This window comes from Aedes aegypti, chromosome 3 (assembly GCF_002204515.2).
Source record: "Aedes aegypti strain LVP_AGWG chromosome 3, AaegL5.0 Primary Assembly, whole genome shotgun sequence".
In the NCBI taxonomy this organism is placed as follows: domain Eukaryota; kingdom Metazoa; phylum Arthropoda; class Insecta; order Diptera; family Culicidae; genus Aedes; species Aedes aegypti.
The window spans coordinates 409,435,002-409,457,025 of record NC_035109.1 but is presented as its reverse complement, the minus strand read 5'-3'; the positions used below and the strand labels follow the sequence as shown (position 1 = coordinate 409,457,025).

General features: G+C 36.5%; 1 protein-coding gene and 1 long non-coding RNA gene across 3 annotated transcripts in view; both read right to left on the bottom strand.

The window, feature by feature from the left end:
* The window catches only part of LOC5573207 (zinc finger protein 423 homolog), a 154,700-nt gene extending 133,298 nt beyond the window's left edge, over positions 1-21,402 (bottom strand). For both annotated transcript variants that reach the window (XM_021848643.1, XM_021848644.1), the window contains exon 1: positions 20,020-21,402. In XM_021848643.1, coding sequence (XP_021704335.1) covers positions 20,020-20,059 — 40 coding nt within the window. In that variant the 5' untranslated portion in view covers positions 20,060-21,402. The remainder of the gene's footprint in view (positions 1-20,019) is intronic.
* LOC110677671 lies at positions 8,322-8,805 on the bottom strand. The gene is made up of 3 exons (XR_002501116.1): positions 8,668-8,805; positions 8,515-8,608; positions 8,322-8,447 (listed from the first exon to the last, which is right to left on the bottom strand). It is a non-coding gene; the product is annotated as an uncharacterized LOC110677671 (long non-coding RNA).
* Positions 21,403-22,024: the final 622 nt, after the last annotated feature.

Genomic DNA, 22,024 nt, shown 5'->3' with positions numbered 1-22,024 from the left:
CCATTTGTATAATTACGATAGGTAAGTGATTCTTGAGATTTTTCAACCATTATTGCATAATAAGAAAGAATTGTCCACCTGTCAACTATTACTCCGTAACAAGTTGGATCGTGCAATCTTATTTTAATATTTTCAGTGGAAAAAAGATGCGAAAAATAATTTTCTGTAGCACTTTTAAGTTGCCTCTCTGACAGTTTTAAACAGAAATAAAAAAAAGTTTTAGAATAAATTTGACGTTGAACTAAAAATAACTAGATTAAAACACCGTCAATTTTCTAATCACTTGGGGTAAGTGAAAAGTGTAGTATAAGAAATTGAATTTGTGTTTGATCTTTATGCAGCTATGAGTAAACAAGGTTTGCAATTATCAAAGAAAAAAAGAACGTGCTGATAATCCAAGAAGCATTTTACTCAAGCCTTAAAAGCTTTTAGAAATCATAGAACTTCTCTAAAAGAGGTTGCCAAACATAACGATATTAATGTGTCTACTTCGGACAGCCAATTGAAAAGAAGACGTTGATTGAAAAAATCCAATATAAGAGAACACATGGAAATAACGTAAAGCTATTTTAAAACATAAAATGGGGTATAGATCTATCAATATAAGAAAGGTTCTAAGTACTTTATTTAATGATTCCGTTCCAAGAAACGAAGAAACGATTTCTTTCAAAAAGTTATCCGACGTCAAATCCAACTTTCGTAAAAACAATTAACAGATAAATAAAAATCTACAAAGCAGGAATGCAATTGCTGTCTCATGATGTAAGAAATAACATTGAAAATGTTGTAGTAATGTTGTTGTCGAATCACTTAAGCATACATAATTAAACAGAAGAAAACTTTACTGACAAGAATAACATTACATAACATCTTTGTTTACAAGTTATTAATGTGATTGTTCATTTGGGATTCCTCAACATATGTTAAAGTTGATAGAAATCGTAAATATAACTGTTAGTACTTAAATTTATTGTTCAAAATGATAAACTTTTGAATTGCTCCATTTATGAGGCAAATGAAAAGAAGGGATACATTTTTTAAAAGCTTTGTCTGTATTTTTTTCAATTTTACATAAAAATCAATTTCAGCATACCGCTTATATTTGGTGATAGTCAAGTTAAAAAATAAACACGACCTTATTTATTTGAACCTAAAGTCTTTAGAATTGGAAGAATCTCAACTATACACTTTCCATTACATCACTTGCCCCATGGTACCTTATTAGATTTTTATTTTGCGTCTACAGGTTCCTTTTATTATTTCCTTTCTGACATTACGTCCCTGCTGGGACAAAGCCGGCTTCTCAGCTTAGCGTTCGTATGAGTTCTTTCACTGTTATTAACTGTGGAGGCCCCATACATATATATTATAGTTATATAAATTATGTTGGAAACAGTACCCCTAAAGGCCAAGTTCTCAACTAACAGGATGATCATTAACTCTTTATGGTAGATCCAAAGAGTACTGAAACTCCATCGAAGACAGCATTGAGTTATCTCTTAGCACGTACGAGATAAAATTAATTATCATAAGTTCGAATATTCGCGTAGTAGTAGTGTGCCTAATTGGAGACCCAACTGTATTCGAATGTCAACTAGACACGAAAGAAGGAAAGCAAACTGTGGAGCTGATGTATGACATAATGCTATCCCACTTCGTCCTGAAGAGAATCGAAGTTATTTTTAGACATGGCCTTGTGCTTTTAAGTTTAAAGGGGGATGTTTGCATGTGTTGGATAAAATGAAGTAAAACATTATAATACAATGAGCTGCCGGTAGGCACATTACAATTATTGTATTGTTCTTATGCAGAGATTGTATTAGGCTGGACCTTGCAATTTTTGTAAGAGATTTTTATTTTGCGTGTAAGAACAAAAATTCGTATAAAATCGAAAAATAACGCTAGCGTCATTAGTTTTACATCATCTGAAAGCTTTTTATCTTGGTTTTGTGGGAAAAATATGAAAACTACGAAAACTCAAATGTTAGTATTTATTATCACGTGTGCCACTAATACATGCGCCTATAGTAGCACTATTTCTAACTTCTGTTCCTATAGTAGCACTAGCATCACGGCGTTGGCAAAATAGTTATCAAAACCGTATTTTTACAAATCTTTTATATTTTTCCTACAAAGTGTGGTTCAAAAGCTTTCGTTCGATGTAAAACAAGTTCTTAATTCATCAATTATTTCGTATAATAAAAAATAGTTTCTATCAGTAATGCTACTTTAGGAACAATAGGTTTACTATAGGCGCAAGGGAGCTCAAATATTAAGCTAAACTAATTATTTCGATCATTTATTGAACAAAATCAAGCTATGTATCAATGGTGCTTAAATAAATAGGTCCTGACCTTCATGTCAAAAAATGTTTTGAAAAGATTTAAAGCAAAACGGCCGTAAAAACCCACTAGTGCGACTATAGGGGACTGTCCACTAAGGGAACACTGACCATTTAAAAAAATCAATTTCGATGAAAAAAAAATATAGTTTGCATTTACATGTTTGAAACAGCGTTTGCATTAACGTGTTTAAACTCGGAATCTAAATATGGCCGACTCTTGTCATACTCACATTTTTAAATGCATTGAATTGGAGAAATAGTAGACCAAAGTTCCTTATCTTCTTATTCTTTCAGCAAGTGCACAAATCCAAAATAAAAAGTGCATTGGGTAATTTTAATAGCACTACTTTTGCTGATTCAAGACAGCAATGCAACCAAACTGCTTTGAAAGTGTAGCAATAGTTCAAATGCTGACAATAGTCCTTGCAGTCAGATGGGATTGGGGTAAGGAATATTAGTACGTAACCTTTGCTATTTGGAAACCGTGTTTACCTCTGCATCTCCATAAAGGTTACGGAAAGGAATGTTTGTTAATGGGGAGGATCGTTGGGTCACAGGATTCACTTTGATAAGGATTAGACCATGATAAACAATCATTTGTAAAATATAAACATAATAGTAAATGTAATATTATCAGTAAACACGGTAAAAAAGCAAATGGAAGAACATTAATGCAACACTTGGAGTGACAATCCATTCAAAGTTTGTTGATCAACTACACAAAAGCAACAATCTCACCGTTGTCAGGACGGAAGCATGAGTTATCATAAAAAGAGTATGAAAAAATTCAAATTGAAGAAAATTAATGCCGACATTTAGAGTGACGAACCATTCAAAGTTTGTTGAACAACTACATAAACGCAACATCCTTACCGTTGTCAAGACAAAATCATATGTAATATAAATTACTCATCTGAAAAAAAAAGAAAGAAAGAGTATAAAACAAGCTCACCAATTTCTAATCCATGCTTGACTACACAGCTACAAACCAATTTCATCTTCGTTTACACCAAACGCACAAGCTGATGTACATATTATGGATCCGGCACTTTCTTTTTTTTTTTTGGTTCTCTTTGAATGGGTTTTTGATCGACTAATATCTGAATAGTGCGCTACATGTATTCAGAAAAATCATAAGAATGCAGCGCCATGCCATGCAACTGTTCCAAAACGCGGCAAGTTGAGGTTATTCGCGAGTGAGTTGTGCGCTGTTCGGTTTGGTAGCAACAATCTCACCGTTGTCAGGACGGAAGCATGAGTTATCATAAAAAGAGTATGAAAAAATTCAAATTGAAGAAAATTAATGCCGACATTTAGAGTGACGAACCATTCAAAGTTTGTTGAACAACTACATAAACGCAACATCCTTACCGTTGTCAGGACAAAATCATATGTAATATAAATTACTCATCTGAAAAAAAAGAAAGAAAGAGTATAAAACAAGCTCACCGATTTCTAATCCATGCTTGACTAAACAGCTACAAACCAATTTCATCTTCGTTTACACCAAACGCACAAGCTGATGTACATATTATGGATCCGGAACTTTCTTTTTTTTTTTTGGTCCTCTTTGAATGGGTTTTTGGTCGACTAATATCTGAATAGTGCGCTACATGTATTCAGAAAAATCATAAGAATGCAGCGCCATGCCATGCAACTGTTCCAAAACGCGGCAAGTTGAGGTTATTCGCGAGTGAGTTGTGCGCTGTTCGGTTTGGTAGCAACAATCTCAACGTTGTCAGGACGGAAGCATGAGTTATCATAAAAAGAGTATGAAAAAATTCAAATTGAAGAAAATTAATGCCGACATTTAGAGTGACGAACCATTCAAAGTTTGTTGAACAACTACATAAACGCAACATCCTTACCGTTGTCAGGACAAAATCATATGTAATATAAATTACTCATCTGAAAAAAAAAAGAAAGAAAGAGTATAAAACAAGCTCACCAATTTCTAATCCATGCTTGACTAAACAGCTACAAACCAGTTTCATCTTCGTTTACACCAAACGCACAAGCTGATGTACATATTATGGATCCGGAACTTTCTTTTTTTTTTTTTGGTCCTCTTTGAATGGGTTTTTGGTCGACTAATATCTGAATAGTGCGCTACATGTATTCAGAAAAATCATAAGAATGCAGCGCCATGCCATGCAACTGTTCCAAAACGCGGCAAGTTGAGGTTATTCGCGAGTGAGTTGTGCGCTGTTCGGTTTGGTAGCGGTGCGACAATATTGAATCTCTTCGAAAACGCACGCGAAACAAACTCGTTTGTTTGGACCGGACCCTCGCGAAACACTCTGCCCAGCAAAAAGTGCGAAAAAGAAAAAAAAACTTCTCCATCAATCCAAAACGAACCGTTTTGATTAAGCTTTCAATAGAAAACCCTTGGACGTTCGGAGCGCATTGCCCTGCAAAACGCGAAAACCGTTGACCAATGACCACGGCCCTTACAATTTTGGAATTTGTGTATGAACAAATGACCACGTGGCCCCTGAGCTACTCTCAAGCTACATCTGTTGGTTCCTTGTGCAACTTCGATTTTCTAGTCTAGGGATGTGTACAATGAAAACTTATCGGTATACCGTGTATTTAGATGCAAGGGCCCATTCACAAATTTCATAACGCTAGAGGGGGTGGGTGGGTGTCCTAGCGATGTTACGGCCCATACAAAAATAGAATAACATCCATACAAAAAGCGTTACAAGGGGTTGGGTGGGTGCTCAAAATGGCCAAATTCAGCGTTATGAAATAAATGAATGAACCCCAATATCGATATAGGCGATATATCGGATTTTAATTTATTGATCTACCCGATATTAACCCTCTAATACCCAAATTTTTATTTTCGATCTAAATATCATTTTTAGTTATCTAAAATCGTTCTAAACACGTTTTGAGCAATGATTTATTTTTATTCGCAAATGTATGGATTTCGGTTTTTGATTTTCATAATTTTTATTTTTGAACATCCCTACCCTTTTTCAATTTTTTTTTTTTTTTGAAGCTTCTTCTAGTTACTGATTTTTGACAATAATAAAAATTCAAATTTTTACGCTAATTTTAAAAATATTAAATTTTAAATATTTTTCTGGAAACATTTTTATTTTCCGTGTATTTAACGGAAAAACAGGTTTAAAATTATTTGAATACCACCAAGCTCTTCTTTTGTGATAGGTTGATTGTAGAAAAATATTGAAGGTACGATTTTTTATATCACACGTTAAATGAACCCCGGGTATTTGTAGGTTATATAGCAATACAATTTTTCAAACAAATTTTAAAAAAATACAAAAAAGTTTCAAAAGTCATAACAAACTTTTCTTATATGCGTGTTATGAGTCAAGGTTTTAGCCAAAAATAAAATCATTTTGATTTCCGAGTCACGAAAAAATATATAAAATTCCAAAGTGTACCCCGTCTAAAGGCGGGGTTGGGTATTAGAGGGTTAAAAACAATGGGTTGAGATATACAAATTTCAACGTTATTCCGGATCTTCTGCTGCATTTTGGAAGTTTCTGATTGCAGTTTCAAGTAATACCACTAAATATCGAAAATATCGTTGAATCTGTTTCTGATACATATGTAATTTGTCTATTGAACGTGGTTTTGATTATCGAACTATAATAGAATTACGGTTTTTGAAAAATATCGGTTCGAGAGATATCGGATATCGTATCGATAAAATCGATATTATCGATTATATCAATATTTGCAGAGCCCTATTCTGGTCAATCACGGGGTAGCATCTATGAATTGTACGGTCATCAATCCTCATGTTCATTCTAGTTCCCGTTATTCTTTTAATGATTATGATTATAGTTCCCGTTATGTTTTTTTTTTCTATCTCTGAAACTTGAAAAACTTCTAGATACTTTTAAAATGAACATCATATACTTAACAATATAATAACTCTGCTGCCTAATGATTTTAATCTTATATAAGAAAAACACGCCACGTATTGTTATTTATGATACGTTGGTTTTACAGCAATGCGTTGGTGTAAAACAACATCAGCAGCACTTTTCAGACGAAGGGTGGCGATGGTAATCAGCTCAAAGAAGTAACTTTTACGTTTTCCGGGGCGAAAAGCGAAAAACGTTCACCTGGAGCTAACTAGGATTGATTGACACCCTGCAAAATGCCATTAAGTTTTGTCATCGTTGCTGCTGTGTATACGAGTTAGGGAGAGCTGGTGTACAGCAGTGCCGCCAATGCTTGCCGAATCGCTGCTAGTGTAAGATGACCTATATTTCAGATATTCATTTAATGTTCACCCCCATTGAACGACACTTACTGATTCACCCGTTTGTTCTGAATCCATAGCCCGACAACCCATGTTACCGTTTATATCACACAGTCCTTTTTCATGCAGCAGAATCGTCATACGATGTGCTGGTCAGTTTCACGGTACATTAGCCCAATGGGCAACCGAGCTCTCAAAATGTTTTCCGCGGTGGTACCGTTCGAGATTTCATATAGCCATTAATTTTTACAATTTTAAAAGGGTCCCTTGTGACCGTTTGATTTGTTTTCCCGCGCTCTCGATTCATTTATTACATTTTTATTATGACGTGATCCAGCATTGCGAGTTGGCGACGATGGAAATAGTGAGTCATGCACAAAATATATTACACAAAAATATTTCAAGTGTTTTTACATTTCTTAGAACATTTCCTTCCATAATTTTACATTGATGAGCATGCTTCAGAATTTTAAGTGTGACATCATTTGTAAATGGCCCCTATTATACATGGACTTTGCCAGTTGTTTGAGTTCCTTATTTCCCATGCATTCAAATTGTACATGGACATTTTAGTGTAGGATAAAATTACAGATCTCGCTGCAGTTTACTTTTCAGGTCCAACAACATCTCGATTGGTGAAATTAGTACATAGTACATATTTCTACTATCGATAGGGGTAACAATGGGCCAGACGGGTGGAAATGGGTCAAAACATTTTTTGAAATATCACAGCAAGTATTTAAAATATTGATGCATAATATTCAGGGGACTGACACGGCTGTCATCCTGCATACATTTCGGCTCTTTCTCATATAGTTTTGGTACTTCGCGTTTTGGTACCCACTTTCTGGTCGGTTTGCCCTAAACTTGCTCCCGATTTTCGAGTATACGGCTCATACGCAACTAGTGGTAAATTCTGGCAATATGCCCGCATATTCAAGAACTATATTCGTACTGTATCCCGTAGTGTGCACAACAATTTGCAACAATATATCAATAATTTCGTTAAACATCAAAAATAACAATAAACCGACACTACCGAAAACGGTTTTTACAATTTGGTGAACAGTAATCGGGGAAATCACAATATGGGGAATAGGCGGTTAAGTTATGTAACCATTTAAAAACGTCGATTTCTCCGAACAAAATTTTTCGTTAACAGTTTGCCAAATGATGGATATATTGTCCACTCTTCCACACAAATCACTGTATAGGAAATAGCTATGGAATAGTTGACCTATATGATTGGAATGAAAACGAGTAATGTATGAGTAATTATTGAAATATGGTTTGTTACGGTATTTGAACCGTATGCGGTACTGTACTTAAATGTTTATATTATAAGAATGATTTTCGAACAAATTGAATAAGAAATAATTTCAACAACAAGTTTAACTTTTTTTCTGTATTTCATTATGCTATATTATTTATAAACTCAAAACTTGAGCTTAAATCAGAATTTTCATTATCCTCCTGCTCGTTCCCGTTGAGCATTCAGAAGCTCGAAAATTACAAAAAATCGTCGGTCGTCTACTGGCCCTCCCGGAATGATTAAGGTGATTATAAAACAAAGCCAAACTTTGAATTTTCAGGTGCACAAGACGAGAGAATCTGACAACAATTCGCGTTGAAAACCAATCAAATGGCTTGCTTGCTGGTGGCGATCAACGGGATAGATTTTCATCGAGGAGCGCTGTTTGGTTCTCAAGTCTTGTGCTCTTGAACATTTGAGGTGTGGCTTCTGTATATAATCACCTTAAGCAAGGATCGGGATTATGGATATAATCCTGCCGAGGATTATATCTGGTGTTCTGGTGATGCTGCTGCCGGGGTACAAGTCCGTCGGTGTAACAGGAACTGCAACATAAAAGGATAGCCAGTTTTACCATTCAAATTAACAATATCAATTCTAAATTTTACTTACGATGTTGCTACGGACGTGGTTTGAAATCATTTTTGATGCGTATTTTTCTTGTGGCCCAGACGGTAGCCGGGTCTTCAATTCTCCTTTTGTTGAACTGAAAAAGAAAAACGTAATCAATAACGCTGTATTCATGACTTACGTTCACCAACTTACGTGTTTCCTTAAACCGTAGGCCGCACAATGTCCCATCGCTGTTTTTCTGCATCTTTGAAGGAAAAAACGGAAAAAACTTTTCGCGACCGAGGTTTTGGTTGTTGTTTTTTTTCACGGTCTCGAAAGAGACACAGAAAAATGCACGCTAAAATATAATATACTCAGTGATCAAAAACTTACGCACAACCATCGAAAAAAATAATTATTTTTGTTTTCTCGTATTATATTAATAAATTATGATTAAAACAGTTATGCAAATGTTGACGTGTATAAAGTGCATCTTTTCGAAAAATGAAAGTATTGTTGTTATTTCACTTACTGCCAACTATATTTTTAAAAGCGTGTATCGGCGACCGTTCGTTAAACTGTTGCAATGAAGTCTTATATTGACTGTTTAACGAGAAACTTGCGACGATCGACGCGCCACCATAATTCATATAACGGTAGGTATTAGAACTCAGTTGGAGGTGATGATTTCACATTTTGGAGGTTAACATCACCTCCAAACACTAGCGATTTTGCGGTGGGATGTTGACGTTTGATCACGAATAGTAAAATGCACATACATGAGTTGTTACTCATATTAAAGAACAAAACATGCCTATATTGTTCAACAATATCTACACATTATAGTGTTACGTCACTGTTTAGGATAGTTTACTTTAACAATTTTGAACAGTTCCTATCTTAAGGCTTCATATTGTTCAATGAAATAGCAACTGCTTGTGATACACTTACCATAACAGTTAAAAGAAACTTACTGTTTGGAATGAACAGCAAATTGTATTTTTCTATGCGGGTGTTTAATTGCCATTGAATCGCATTGAATCGTCATATTTGATGGCTCATTTCATTTGTTCATCATTTTGTTTAATGTTTTACGCTTGAACGAGGTATCATTGTTGTCTCCCATCCATAAAAACATATGTTTTGCCCCTTCCAAAACAATCAAAACAAGAACATTAGACGCCATGTTGAATCAATGTTGGGCTGGTAATTATTGGCTCATACTTTCTAGCTACCAACATAGCTCATTTGGTAGTATCATAGAACATCAAACTAGGCTTAACGCTATTTTAAAATTTTATAGTAAAGCCCATCATTTTAATTGTTATTGGTAAATATTATCATCGCTCTCCAGATCTGATCAATGGAAAAAGAGGTTTTAAATCCATTGTCTGTGAGTCCGTTAGGTAGTAATTGCGTCCGAATTTAAAGGTTTATTTAATCCTGATGTTGGAATACGACACTAATCACTTCGAATCGCGCTCGTCATTTCACATTGGTGGAGTACGTGATAGTGCACTGTGAAAAGTAATAGTGGAGCACAAGTTAAGCAAATCAAATATAAATTCACAGTGCGTTATTAACTAAATTCGAAGTAAGTTTCGCGAGTGCAGTTTAAATAATCTTTTAATTAATTTGGATATTTTATTTAAAGCAGAATTCAAGAATTCTATAGATATTGGAATAATTTGAAAAAAATACTGGAAATTGAAAGGACAAGTTAGTCAGGTAAGCTTTAGTGCATTTATTAGTGGATCAAATGAAATTATTGAAGTTTACTGCGTTGTTTAGGCGAGTTAGGCCCAACAACGTGAGCGGCCAATCTAGGCTTATTCAGGCTAGTCTAGGGATATCTTGGCTAATCTAGGCTACACGACGCGCAAATTGAGCTCAGTCCTACTCCGACAAGTGGTAGTTTTTCCGTTAGTACGGACCACCGGCCAGAGCTTTCGTGTGGAAACACGGTCCAATCTTCGAGTGGTGGTTGTCGAGGATCACCACGTGTCAATTCGTCAAGCCAAGTGTGAAGCATAGAGCGACGTTCATGGAGCTCTCACTCCACCGAAGCCCGGGGACGCCTGTACCCCGAAGATTAATAAATAAATAAATAAATAAATAAATAGAATTGAACTTAAATAAAATTTTGAAATCAGGCTTTTGTGAAACTTTTTAAATTCTATTTTGTTTTCTGTTTTCTTTATTATCGTTTATTTTTTTTTAATTATATAATTACTTCGAGTTTAGGTTTGACTTCACCAAACTCGGTCGTCAATAATTAGAATTTGTCGAAGTTGTTGAAATTTTAGTTGAGATTTCTTTCACTACCATTTAGTTTTGAATTTTAGATTCTTATTCATTTTCCATTCGATTAATTAATTCTAATGAGTCAAAGTGGAATTTCAGCTCTGGATTATAAATATTGGCCTGCCCTGAAAAGGCAGTCTCATGCCGGTATATTTGAACAGAGTTAACGGTCCTTTCTCGAAAGGTGGCGCTTAAGCTGTTGGCTTTATCGGAACCGAGCGGAACGTTACAAAATAACGGCTATAACACATTTAAACTTTAGTTTAAAAAATGTTCCATATATGAACTTCGACACTTTTGACCATGTTTGAAGTTCACTTAGTCGACAAAAACGCCACAAGGCTTTCAGTTTTAACACTGCACGGGAAAAAATTCTGTGGTACTATTTTAGCTGACTACGCCCATTCTTGAAAGTACCATGGAATTTCAGACCAATTTACTATGTTTACTGTACAGCCCACCATATTACTGGTACATTTGACAGTTATAATTTACAACAATCCGATTTCGACTACAGACATGGTAAAATCAAGCGCATTTCTGGACATTTCGGAAGGGACACGGAAAATAAAATACACCGTACATTTGAGTTCAAGCCAAGGAGTGTGACAAAATCTAAAAAAAAACATTAAAAAATATTTTTTGGGCTTAAACCAAAGAAAAACATTTAAAATTGACACAGGGCTTTAAGGCAGTTTTTGGACCTAATGGCATGTCACTCGATGGGGTCAAAATGGTCCATCGTTCATAAATTAGATCAGTGAGAAATAAACGAATTTTATATATTTTTCAACATATCCAAATACAATACCGATGAACGTATTCCAATACTGGAAAGAACATTTACATGAAGCCAGTTAAATGACGAGAGTTATCAACTTAGACATTGCGTTTTAACCCATTCTCACCCCGACAACGATATGTCGAAAATTGTCGACAGCCGTGAATCAATCCGTCACATTGAACATGTATATCAATGAAAACCGATTAGAAAGATGGCGATGGCAATAATAACAAAATTTCAATATATGTCAACTCAATAGATAGGGGGGTCCGTAGCCTTGAGGTTACGCTTTCGCTTCATAAGCGGAAGGTCATGGATTCAATTCCCAGCCCCTCCACAAAAAACCCGTCCAGCCACCAGAAGACACCGCACGGAGGAGCGTGCTTTGGGGAGCACATTCATCCTCCGTCAGTATCAGATGGTGACTGAGACAAACTGACCCTCTTCGCAGGCAGCTAGCCTCACTAACAGCAGAGCTCTCTCCTACCTGTTCGGTGTGAGAGTGAAAGAGTAGGAGAGAGTGAAAGTTGATGTAAATATATAAGTTAAAAATAGATCTGTATCGATAAAAAAGCTACAGATCAACTGATTCCGGCACAGTAGTGGCCACGAGCACAGAGCGCCTTAAAAAAAAATTTAAAAAAACTCAATAGATGACCCCCAATTTAGAGGTTCATAATATTCATACGATAGCCTTTATGGATCAGATATAACATAATAAAATTTGCGTACCATGGCTTTGTCTATTAACTTAATATTGAGTCGTTGCCTTTACATGAAGCCATATGGATAAGGCGAATTCTATCTTGTAAAAAGGATTACCTGATTTATTTAATTTATAGCCCTTATAATACCTAACTATAAATAACACCAATCTAATTCGATCATAATCCACCTGATTGCCTTCGTTTTATAAGCCGCAGCATCTTTCCCATAAAGGAAATTCCTATAATTGAGAGCATTTAATAGCACACAGGCACACGAGCGGTATATGAAGCAAAATAAATGCGAATACTGTTTGCATTGGCTTCGGTATAACTGGCTTTTTAAAACGAATGGAAATTCAATTTTATATCGTCAGTTCACTTGCTATCGAAAGTAGTGTTAATGGTACGAGTAGGGGAATTGGCGTCTTAGGTAACTAGTGGTTCTAATGTTAACACCTACTTTATCTGTCCTATTATTCAAACTATTGAAATTTGTTGAACAAACTTTTTTTTACATATAAAACATACTAATTTATATTCGTGAATCGTGTGTGTAGCCAAATCACCGGACGACTTGTTCAGCAACACTTGACTAAAAAAAGATCAGGACTGAGAACGACTGGTTGCCGTTGCTCTACATACAAGTGGGAAAAATTGATCCAATCTCATTTTTTTTTCTTGCTTTATGCAATTTATTTAATCAAAACTATTAGAAATAGAAACGACTTCCGCATTCTTAACGAAAAAGGGATAAAGAAATCCATCACTCAGGCAAATTAATTAACGAACTTCATAAAATTTCCCTTATGAAGCCTGGAAAAAATCTATAAAAGCCAATTTCAAAAGGCTAAGAGTAGTTTTTGATCTTCCGACCTTGACGTTTGCCTGTGGAGGCGGGCGATTAGGGCAAGATCAAACATGTCGCGCGTCGGTAGTTAGAACTTTAGAACGTAATTTCGGGTGAAATTGATCATTTTTCACGGTTTTTCTAGTCTGTTTCCTATAATGTTAACAATGCCAAACAACTAAATGCAGGAAAACAAGTAGGAAGGTGAGCCTCATCGACTCATGTACCGAAATTTTCTAACAAATGTCATTTTAGTGTTAAAAAAATCTCTAAAATTAAAAATCAGGGGATCTCATTTCGGGGTGAAATTGACCACTTGTCAATGCCATTATTGTTAGTTTTCAAAACAACTGAATTTGAGCTCCCTTAATGCGAATATGCTTGTCAAAATCTTAACAATGCCATATTTATATAAGTAACGAATAGTTAAATTTCAAGAATTACGCGGAAAACGCCTAAATGTATGCAATTTCCTAAGGAAATCAATGATATCTAACAGAAATTCAATTATTTCAACCATATGAGCTAATTGGTACGAATTTTGGTGATGAAATCTAGTTTGGGGATATATCTCAAGCATCCTCAAAAACATATCTTGTTATCAGCATTAATATGAAATCACTCTTTGGAATCAGTTTATTATTATTATATTCGATATAATATTTTGTTTTTGTTTGGCTGCAATTCTAAATTTTTCTAGTGTTAAAGTTTTATATAATTATCAATTTATTATTATAGTGCTACATTTATGAGCCGGTCTTGTTATACCCGATACTATGATACAAATGAAACGTTTATCTTGATGCAGACTGATGAGATTTTTAGCCCTGGGCTAGTTCATCTCGAGATAAACGGCTTAACTTCAACTAGTGATCCTTTATATGAGAGATACGCGGAAGTAAGATGGAATAATTTGGCAACAGACCAGCAGTGCTGAATTTGCTCGGCGTCGAGAATAATATTGTAACAGGAAGTCATATCATTGTTAAAAACTGTATTTTGTTGTAGATTTTTGAGCTACATTTCCAAACTAATAAACAGCAGAAAAAATCAACAACTAAATATCGCATTGACAAAAGTTCAAAAAAATGAACATATTTTAATTTTTTGCTCTGTAAAACAATTTTACTGAAAAATTTTTAAACGGATTACGTTACTCCTCAAGAAAAGTTCAAAACAAACATAACGCATGTGTTTTGGCTCACGCTTTGACAGCTCTTGCTGCTCGATTGGCTCATACTTTGACGGAAGCAAGGGTGGAGGGCGGTTGTCAACTGGGAGTAAAATTGAAAAGCCGCCAATCTAAGTAAAAATAATTATTCGCAAAATTACAGGTAATCAAAGCGCTTGAAAGATATTGTTTGCAAGTAGTTATTTGCTACGTGCTACTGCAGTGCGCTGTTGGCAATTTAATCAGAAAATTCTGCTAAAATTCCTAAATGGGTGTTTCCGAGAAAATTGATTACGCCTTAACCATTGTTTGGTCGTAATTTTGCATGGTTGTTTACTTTTTAGAACCAGCGACACGTTGAGGTAGCAGTAAAGAGCACTTGGACGGAAGTGTCAGCTTCCGCGAATTTCTCTTATAAACGATCACTAACTTCAACTATCTCGGGGATGGGAATCGATCTTAGGCCCTCGACGTGTGTTCTAGCCACTACACCAGGCCCGTCTCCCATCTTAAGCATTGTTCGGGTATCTGAATTTATAAGGGCAAACATCGTTCCGGCAACCCATTTCCACCTAATAATGAGGACGGAAATGTGTTGCCGAAACAATGGTTGCGATTATAAAGAGATCTGAATGTTACATCAGTGTGTCTGTGCTAGAATTAGGTATTCTGATTCTTATAGATTCCATTTATTAACACGCACAAAACAAGAAACACTTTCACTCATTATTGCTAGTTCCCCTATAACCTGTGCACCTGAGTAAAGTGGGGCCAAGGTTTTTTTTTTGAATTTCTAGTACAACTCGAAACAATAGTTTTAAATGAGTGTGGAGCGAATGTTATTCATCCAAGAGACCATCATTTCAAATGTTAAAGAAATCAAGGTAGTTTTTGCAAATGCTCACCGCATTAAAACAATGGCGCCACTGTATATGGGATTGCTGTTCTGTCAAACACACAAGGCTACGGTAGCGCTATCTATGCTTTCCATAGCGGCCGTTTTGGTTATTTAAATGATCCATTGCGAATTCGAGAAGCTACGACTATTTTTGGTTTATAGTTCGGTAAATATACGAATCAGCGAGGTAAAAGTTGAATCCATATACGGAAAACAAATTGTAAACTGCAAAAAATGCATGTTAGCTTTAAGTTTAGTTTTGTCTTAGTTTTGCGAGAAATTCTCTATTTTGGACAAAGTTCTGACCAAATTGATTGTGTACTTTTATTTTTATGCAAACATCACTTAATCGGGGTTAAGTCAGAGTGACATTTTTCAATATTTTAGAAAAATGGGTTTGAACACTCATTTCATAGGGTTTTAGGACATTTCCCAGAATTGCATTCCCCAGAATCCCATTCCCCAGAATGAGACATTTCCCAGAAATCCATTCCCCATAATGGGACATTCCCCAGAAAACCATCCTCCAGAATCGTTTTTATACATTTTTGAAGAGCGGTAAGAAATAAATTTGGTTTTATTTAGTCTTTTGTCGTTAAAAAATGTACTTACCGAATTGATTCGAAACGACTGGGAACGTTTCGAAGCCCGGACACTGACGTCAATTGACCCAAAATATTATTTCGTCAAAATCATTATTATGGATCTCAAGCAAATACAAGTTGAGTCAAAAAATCCTTTTAAAAAGCGAGTGTTTGCTTCCCTTGTCGCAGGCAAACTGTCCAAGGGGCCGCCCATAAACCACTTGGTCATATATAAGGTGGGAAGCTCTCCGGATGACCCGTTTCACCGAATTATGCGTTTCCTCGAAAAGCGATGCAGTTTAAACAGGTACAAGAATAGACTTTAGGGACTGGGTGCTGATCAAAAGAAGATTTTATAGATTATTAGGTCATTCTAGACTAAACACATCTTGAGAAGACGGTGAAACTCGGAAAAAATCGCCAATCAAGTAAAGAAGAGTACATAGCAGATGACCGGTTCGTGCACAATCTTGAAGCACAAAAAGTTATGACAATTATGAGAGTTAAAAACTTTTCAGGGAACTGGGCTATTCGGGAAAACGGGATATTCGGGGAACTGGTGTTCGGGGAAGCGATAATCGAGGAAAAGTAGCAAAATTGCTTAAGATAGGCTTAAAGTTATGTCATACTATGTTTTATGATCAAACTTTAGCCAAGCTATTCGAAAAATTATTTGTTTTGCATTCATAGTTATTCTTCCTTCTTTTAAAATTGGCAGTTCTTTCTAATTGTATTTTCAAAAGGTTATTTGTATTTTTGCAATACTCTTTATATTAACAAAATAAATTGATGCATTTTGTTTTTTTTTGGTTTCATAGTATATTCTCCCTTCTTTTGAACATTGGCTGCTCTTCATAGGTTTAATGTCTTCGTAATTATGAAGAATATTGAAGCATACATACACTAGAAAATTTTACTTGTAAGGTACCGTGGGGCAAGTGGGTAATGGAATTCGCATAGTTGAGATTCTTCCAATTCTAGAGACTTTAAATTGAAACAAATGAGGTTGTGTATATTTTTTAGCTTGACTCCCACCATATATAAGCAGCATGCTTAAAAAAAAAACGATCAACTGATGGAACATACACTTCGTAGTTGCTACTCCGTGATCAATCAGGATATTGGTATTGCACAGAGAACCACTCAGATTAAGCTTGGGTTTTAGCTTTTTTTTCCATCTTCAATGTGCAATCACACTACCCTTGATATTTTTCGATTGATAACGGCGCCGGCCACGTCCTTATGTCCACCGGGGAGAGGAAGGAAGTTAGTTAGTTAGCTGTTGTTACTAGAAAACCGGAGAATCTCCTGCATTTCCCACAGCTACCTTGGAGGTAGGAGTGTTTTGTTAGTGATGGATGAGGTATTCGACCGTATGGATACCACTGTGGTAAGCGGTTAAGTCGATATATTCAATTCTAGCGATAGATAGAACTGATGATGTTTGCGCCATAATGACGCAGAGAGATAGAGGAAGACAGCTATTAGAAAGAGTGTTACAAATATGTGAAAGGGACGGGCCTGGGATTGAACCCACGACCTTCTGATTGCAAAGCAGAAGCGATAGCCATTAGACCACCAACCCCGTCCCATATATAAGCAGCATGCTTAAATTGATTTTTATGGAAAATTGAAGAAAAAAATACATAAAAAGTTTTTGAAAAATGTCTCCTTACTTTTCACTTGCCCCAAAAGTGGGGCAAGTGAAAAGTTTACCGTTTTGAACAATAAATTCAAAAACAAACAGTTATATTCACGATTTCTATTAGCTTTAACACTTGTTAAGGCTTTCCAATGAACAATAACATAAGTAACATGTAAATAAAGAAAATGTTATTATTTTCAATTCAATTTTCTTCTGTTCAGTTATGTTAGTTGAAATGATTCGACAACATTATAACTGCAACATTTCCAATGTTAGTTTTTACATTAGAGGACAGCAATTGCATTTCTGCTCTGTAGAATTTCCACCGCTCGTTATTTGTTTTTGAGAAAGTCGGATATGACGGCGGAAAACTCTTCGGGAGAAATCAAACTGAATCCTTCAATAACGTATTTAGGGTCTTTTTTATGTGGATAGACCTATACTCCATGTTTATGTTTTGAACTAGCTTTAAATAGACATTCCAGGAGATTTCCGTGTGTTCTCTAATATTGCAACCTTTCAATCAACGTCTTCCTTTTAATTGGCTGCCCGAAGTAGATATATTAATATTGTAATGTTTGGCAACATCTTGTAGAGAAGTTCAATGATTTCTAATAGCTTTTAACGCTTGAGTATAGTGTTTCTTGAATTATCGGCACTTTATGTTTTTCTATGATAATTGCGAACCATGTTTACTTATGGCTATTTAAAGAGAAAACACAAATTCAATCTCTAATGATAAACTTTTCACTTGTGGGGCAAGAAAATTGACTGTATTTAAATTTAGTTATTTTTAGGTCTACGTCGAATTAGTTCTAAAACTTTTTTTATTGCAGTTTGAAACTGTCACAGAGGACAACTAAGAAGTGGTACTGGAAAATGTTTTACGCAACTTTTTTCCGCTGAAAATATTAAAATAAGATTGTACGCCGCCAACTTGTTACGGAGTAACAGTTGACAAGTTAACAATTGTTCGCTCTATTATGCAATAATGGCTGAAAATCTCAGAAATCTCTTACCTATCGTAATGTTCTCAATGGTCTCAATGGTTTACGCATGAGTTTAAAACGTTAATTCACATATTCAGTAAAATATATCAATTGTTTCAACTTACCCCATTTACCCACTTGCCCCGCGGTACCTTATAAGTTGTTTCAGCCAAATTAAAGTCATTGTGTTTAATTCCAATCGTGTTCTATTTACTTCTTTACAAATGTTGTAGGTTTTTTCGATTATTTCACGAGCTTTTGATCCACCTAACTCATTATATTATTGTGGGTGGGTCGATTAATTGTTTTCTAAATGCCTAAAACTTGGCCTAACATAGGAATGGAGAAATTGTTATAAGTGGATTAGCTTGATTTTGTGAATTCATCCCAGCTTCAGTTTCTACACAATGTAGGTTTTATACCCAGAACCAACAGGCAGCTCATACCTTGAATACCTATATATTCCGAAATATAGTTCAGTTCATAGCCCACTGTGGAATATGATCCTCGACCGTCAACAGATATAACATCAGTAACAGCTTCACTACGTCTACGGTGGCTGAAGCAATAACATCAGCAACGAACGTCGGCAAGGACAGCCAGGATATTCCATCGCTGTGGTGCTCGAGCACAGAGCGAATTCCCCAGAGAGACATGAACTTCTGTGTCAGTCTGTGTTCGCGAGTATACCGGTGTGTGGGTACGAACTTGTTTCCGTTACTCTGTTTGTGTGGTATTGCTGATCCTGCTGCTGCTGCTCTAGAGGCACTTCAGTGCCATATAGTCAAGTTTTCCATTCTACTTTTTTTCCTGATTGTTCATCTCACTCTTCGCCCTGAAACCAACCTATTCACGAGCTGAGAGAAAGAGCAAAAAACCACCCACTATCCACCCCCTCTGTTGATAGCAAGCAGCCCCAGCAGAGCAGCTCAGAGCCCTCTTTGCCAGCATAGTGTGTGCTACGGTCTGTTTCTCGATTTTGTGAAAATGTGTATTCCCAGTACAACCTCGCCAGCGCACCCCAGCTCATTCTCACACGACCTGTTCCGCCGGTACGGTCGGGTCTCTGGTCTGTATATTTCACCAATTTCATCTCCCGGCTTTTGGTCCCTTTGCACATTGAAGACTCTCTCACTCATTCGGTTGTCTTTCGCTACCAACGCTGAGCTAGGGCTCCCTCGACATTAGCCGGAGCTCTCTCGCTATATGTACGTTATAATAATACATTCATTTTCATATTGACGTTACTGTAATATGAACGTCTCGTGGGATTTGGCGGTCCCAAAAGATTTTCCCGTTTCGTTCCAGCAGTGTGAAAATGGTTATTATAAAAGTGTACACGGGAAGAGGGTGCCATCAAGAAGCTTAGTGGTTGGGGATGTCCGGGACAGAATTGGAAATGGAATTCACGCGAGGAGCTTGAATCAGCAGCACCGAACCTGGAGTGGTACCGAGAGTGGATGGACAGAAGAACAAGTGGATCCCATGGGACGCCAGCAAGGCAACGGAAAAATAACTACGAACGAAACCTTGTGAATCGAAATATACGCAGTGGAGTAGACGGCAGACTTTAACTTTTCAGTTGATATAAACTGCACTGAATTTTCTTCTACAAATGATGAGTTATGATACTTACGTTTCAATGCACGAGGTTTAGCTTGTTTTCTTCTGGACATTCCGTGCAATTGATTTAGTTATTCGTGCACTCACAACACTAAAATTTGCCTTAGATACAATCTAGATATACCCCACTAATAACGTATTCATAATTTAGTAAGCACTGTAACGTTAAATATATCACCGTATTCCATCGTTTCGAAATCACATGGATTGAAGGATTTAAACCGTTACTGAATGTAACGAGCTGTTCACACATCAACTCACCACGCCGGAATGTATGCTTGAAGTGATACCATGCAATGACAAACTTCCATCGCAGCACCAACAGAGAAAGAGAGCAAGCAACCGAGAAGAGAGGAAAATCTGTGAATCCTTTTCCCTTAGAAACGCTGTGGGTTTCCTTCCCCATATTACCAATTTCAATCGAAACAAAAATTCACTGTTGTCGAGAAAATAGATTCAACATTGATATCAAAACAAAGCCTCTCAAATGAACTCATGCTGAGTGTGTCAAAGGGCAACCACGGTGCGGTTTCTCCTGACTCTCTCTCGTGCGCATTCGAGTGCTCACAGCAGTGATTTTGTTTTTCATTTTCCCACCAATTGTCACGACTGGTGGTTGTTGCTTGTGATTATGGGCGCTCTTTTTCCTCATCTCGAGCAAAGCCAGGAAAACGAATTCATAAGGATGGTGTGGATTTCTCACCTGCAAATCATCTCAAACAACCGACATTCGAAAAGAATTAGCAGACAGCTCCTTTGGCTCCTGGCATGAGAGCCTCGCAGCGTTTTGATTTTTCGTCCATGCACGCCTGTCGGAGTTTTATTTTCCCGCTGTGATACTTTGTACACGTTAATACGTTTCCCTCTTTTAGGACATGTATGCTTTTTAAACATAAAATACCGCATTTAACAATACAAGAACGTCATCCAAAAACCACGTGGCCTCATAGGGTCTGTCAGAAGATCAATGCAAATTAAAAAGAAAATAGTATGAAGAAGAAAACACGAGGGAGCTTATAAATTCCTAGCAAAGTAACTTCCGCATACAACTAGCGTTTATAGATAGCGTTAAGCTGGAACTAAATTACCCGATTGAATAATTATGGTACATTTTTCAAGTTTTAGTCCTCTTAAAAATTAATTCGAAAAACACTTAAACAGTATAACCAACAGTAGGAGTTGTCCTTGAACAACAGAACGTCCATTAATTGACTACCTCACATTATTAAAAGACAGGGACACCGCTTAGAGCCATTGAGCTGCACAGACTGTAGCTAAACACTTGACAGTGGACAAGCATGCTCCAGTGGTACCAGCGTACCAGCTAATAAACTTTCCTGACGAAAAGTTTCAATGGCTGAATCGAGACTCTAATCCACACGCAAAACTTGGGAATCAAATGGAGGATCCATAATAGGAAACGTTAAAATTGTAAACATTCCTATTGGCCTTTTCACAAGACGTTCCAAATCAGCTGATCGGGAAGCTGTTTGACAGTTCTTCTATAGAAATGACAGCCTCGTGTTAGCACCGGTCCTCCACCGATGTAAACGAATGCATAGGCGGACCTGTCACATGAAAAGGCCTTTTATGAACACAGACGGTGTCCATAATAGACATAAGGACGACAGTATTCCAAATGTATATTTCGATGGAAAAATCGAATGAGTTTGTATGTTATAATTGTAAGGGGTCATACACAAATTATGTCACGCTCCAAGGGAGGGGGGCTTGATAAGCCCAAGCCTTACAAAAATTTAAGAAGACTCATACAAAAAGTGGGGGAGGGGTCCAAAAAGTTGCAATTTAGCGTGACATAATTTGTGTATCATCCCTAAGATATGATTGCAGAAAAACGTCGAGAATGAATTTCAACTACTAATGGACCCCACTAGCAATGCAACCCTACTTCACTTCGTGTATAACGTTTGACACTGTCGCCTCCTGCAGGCCTTGTTGTACATCGTCCCCTTGATGCTACAACTAGATAACTCGAAATTTGAAATTTTTGACTTCAA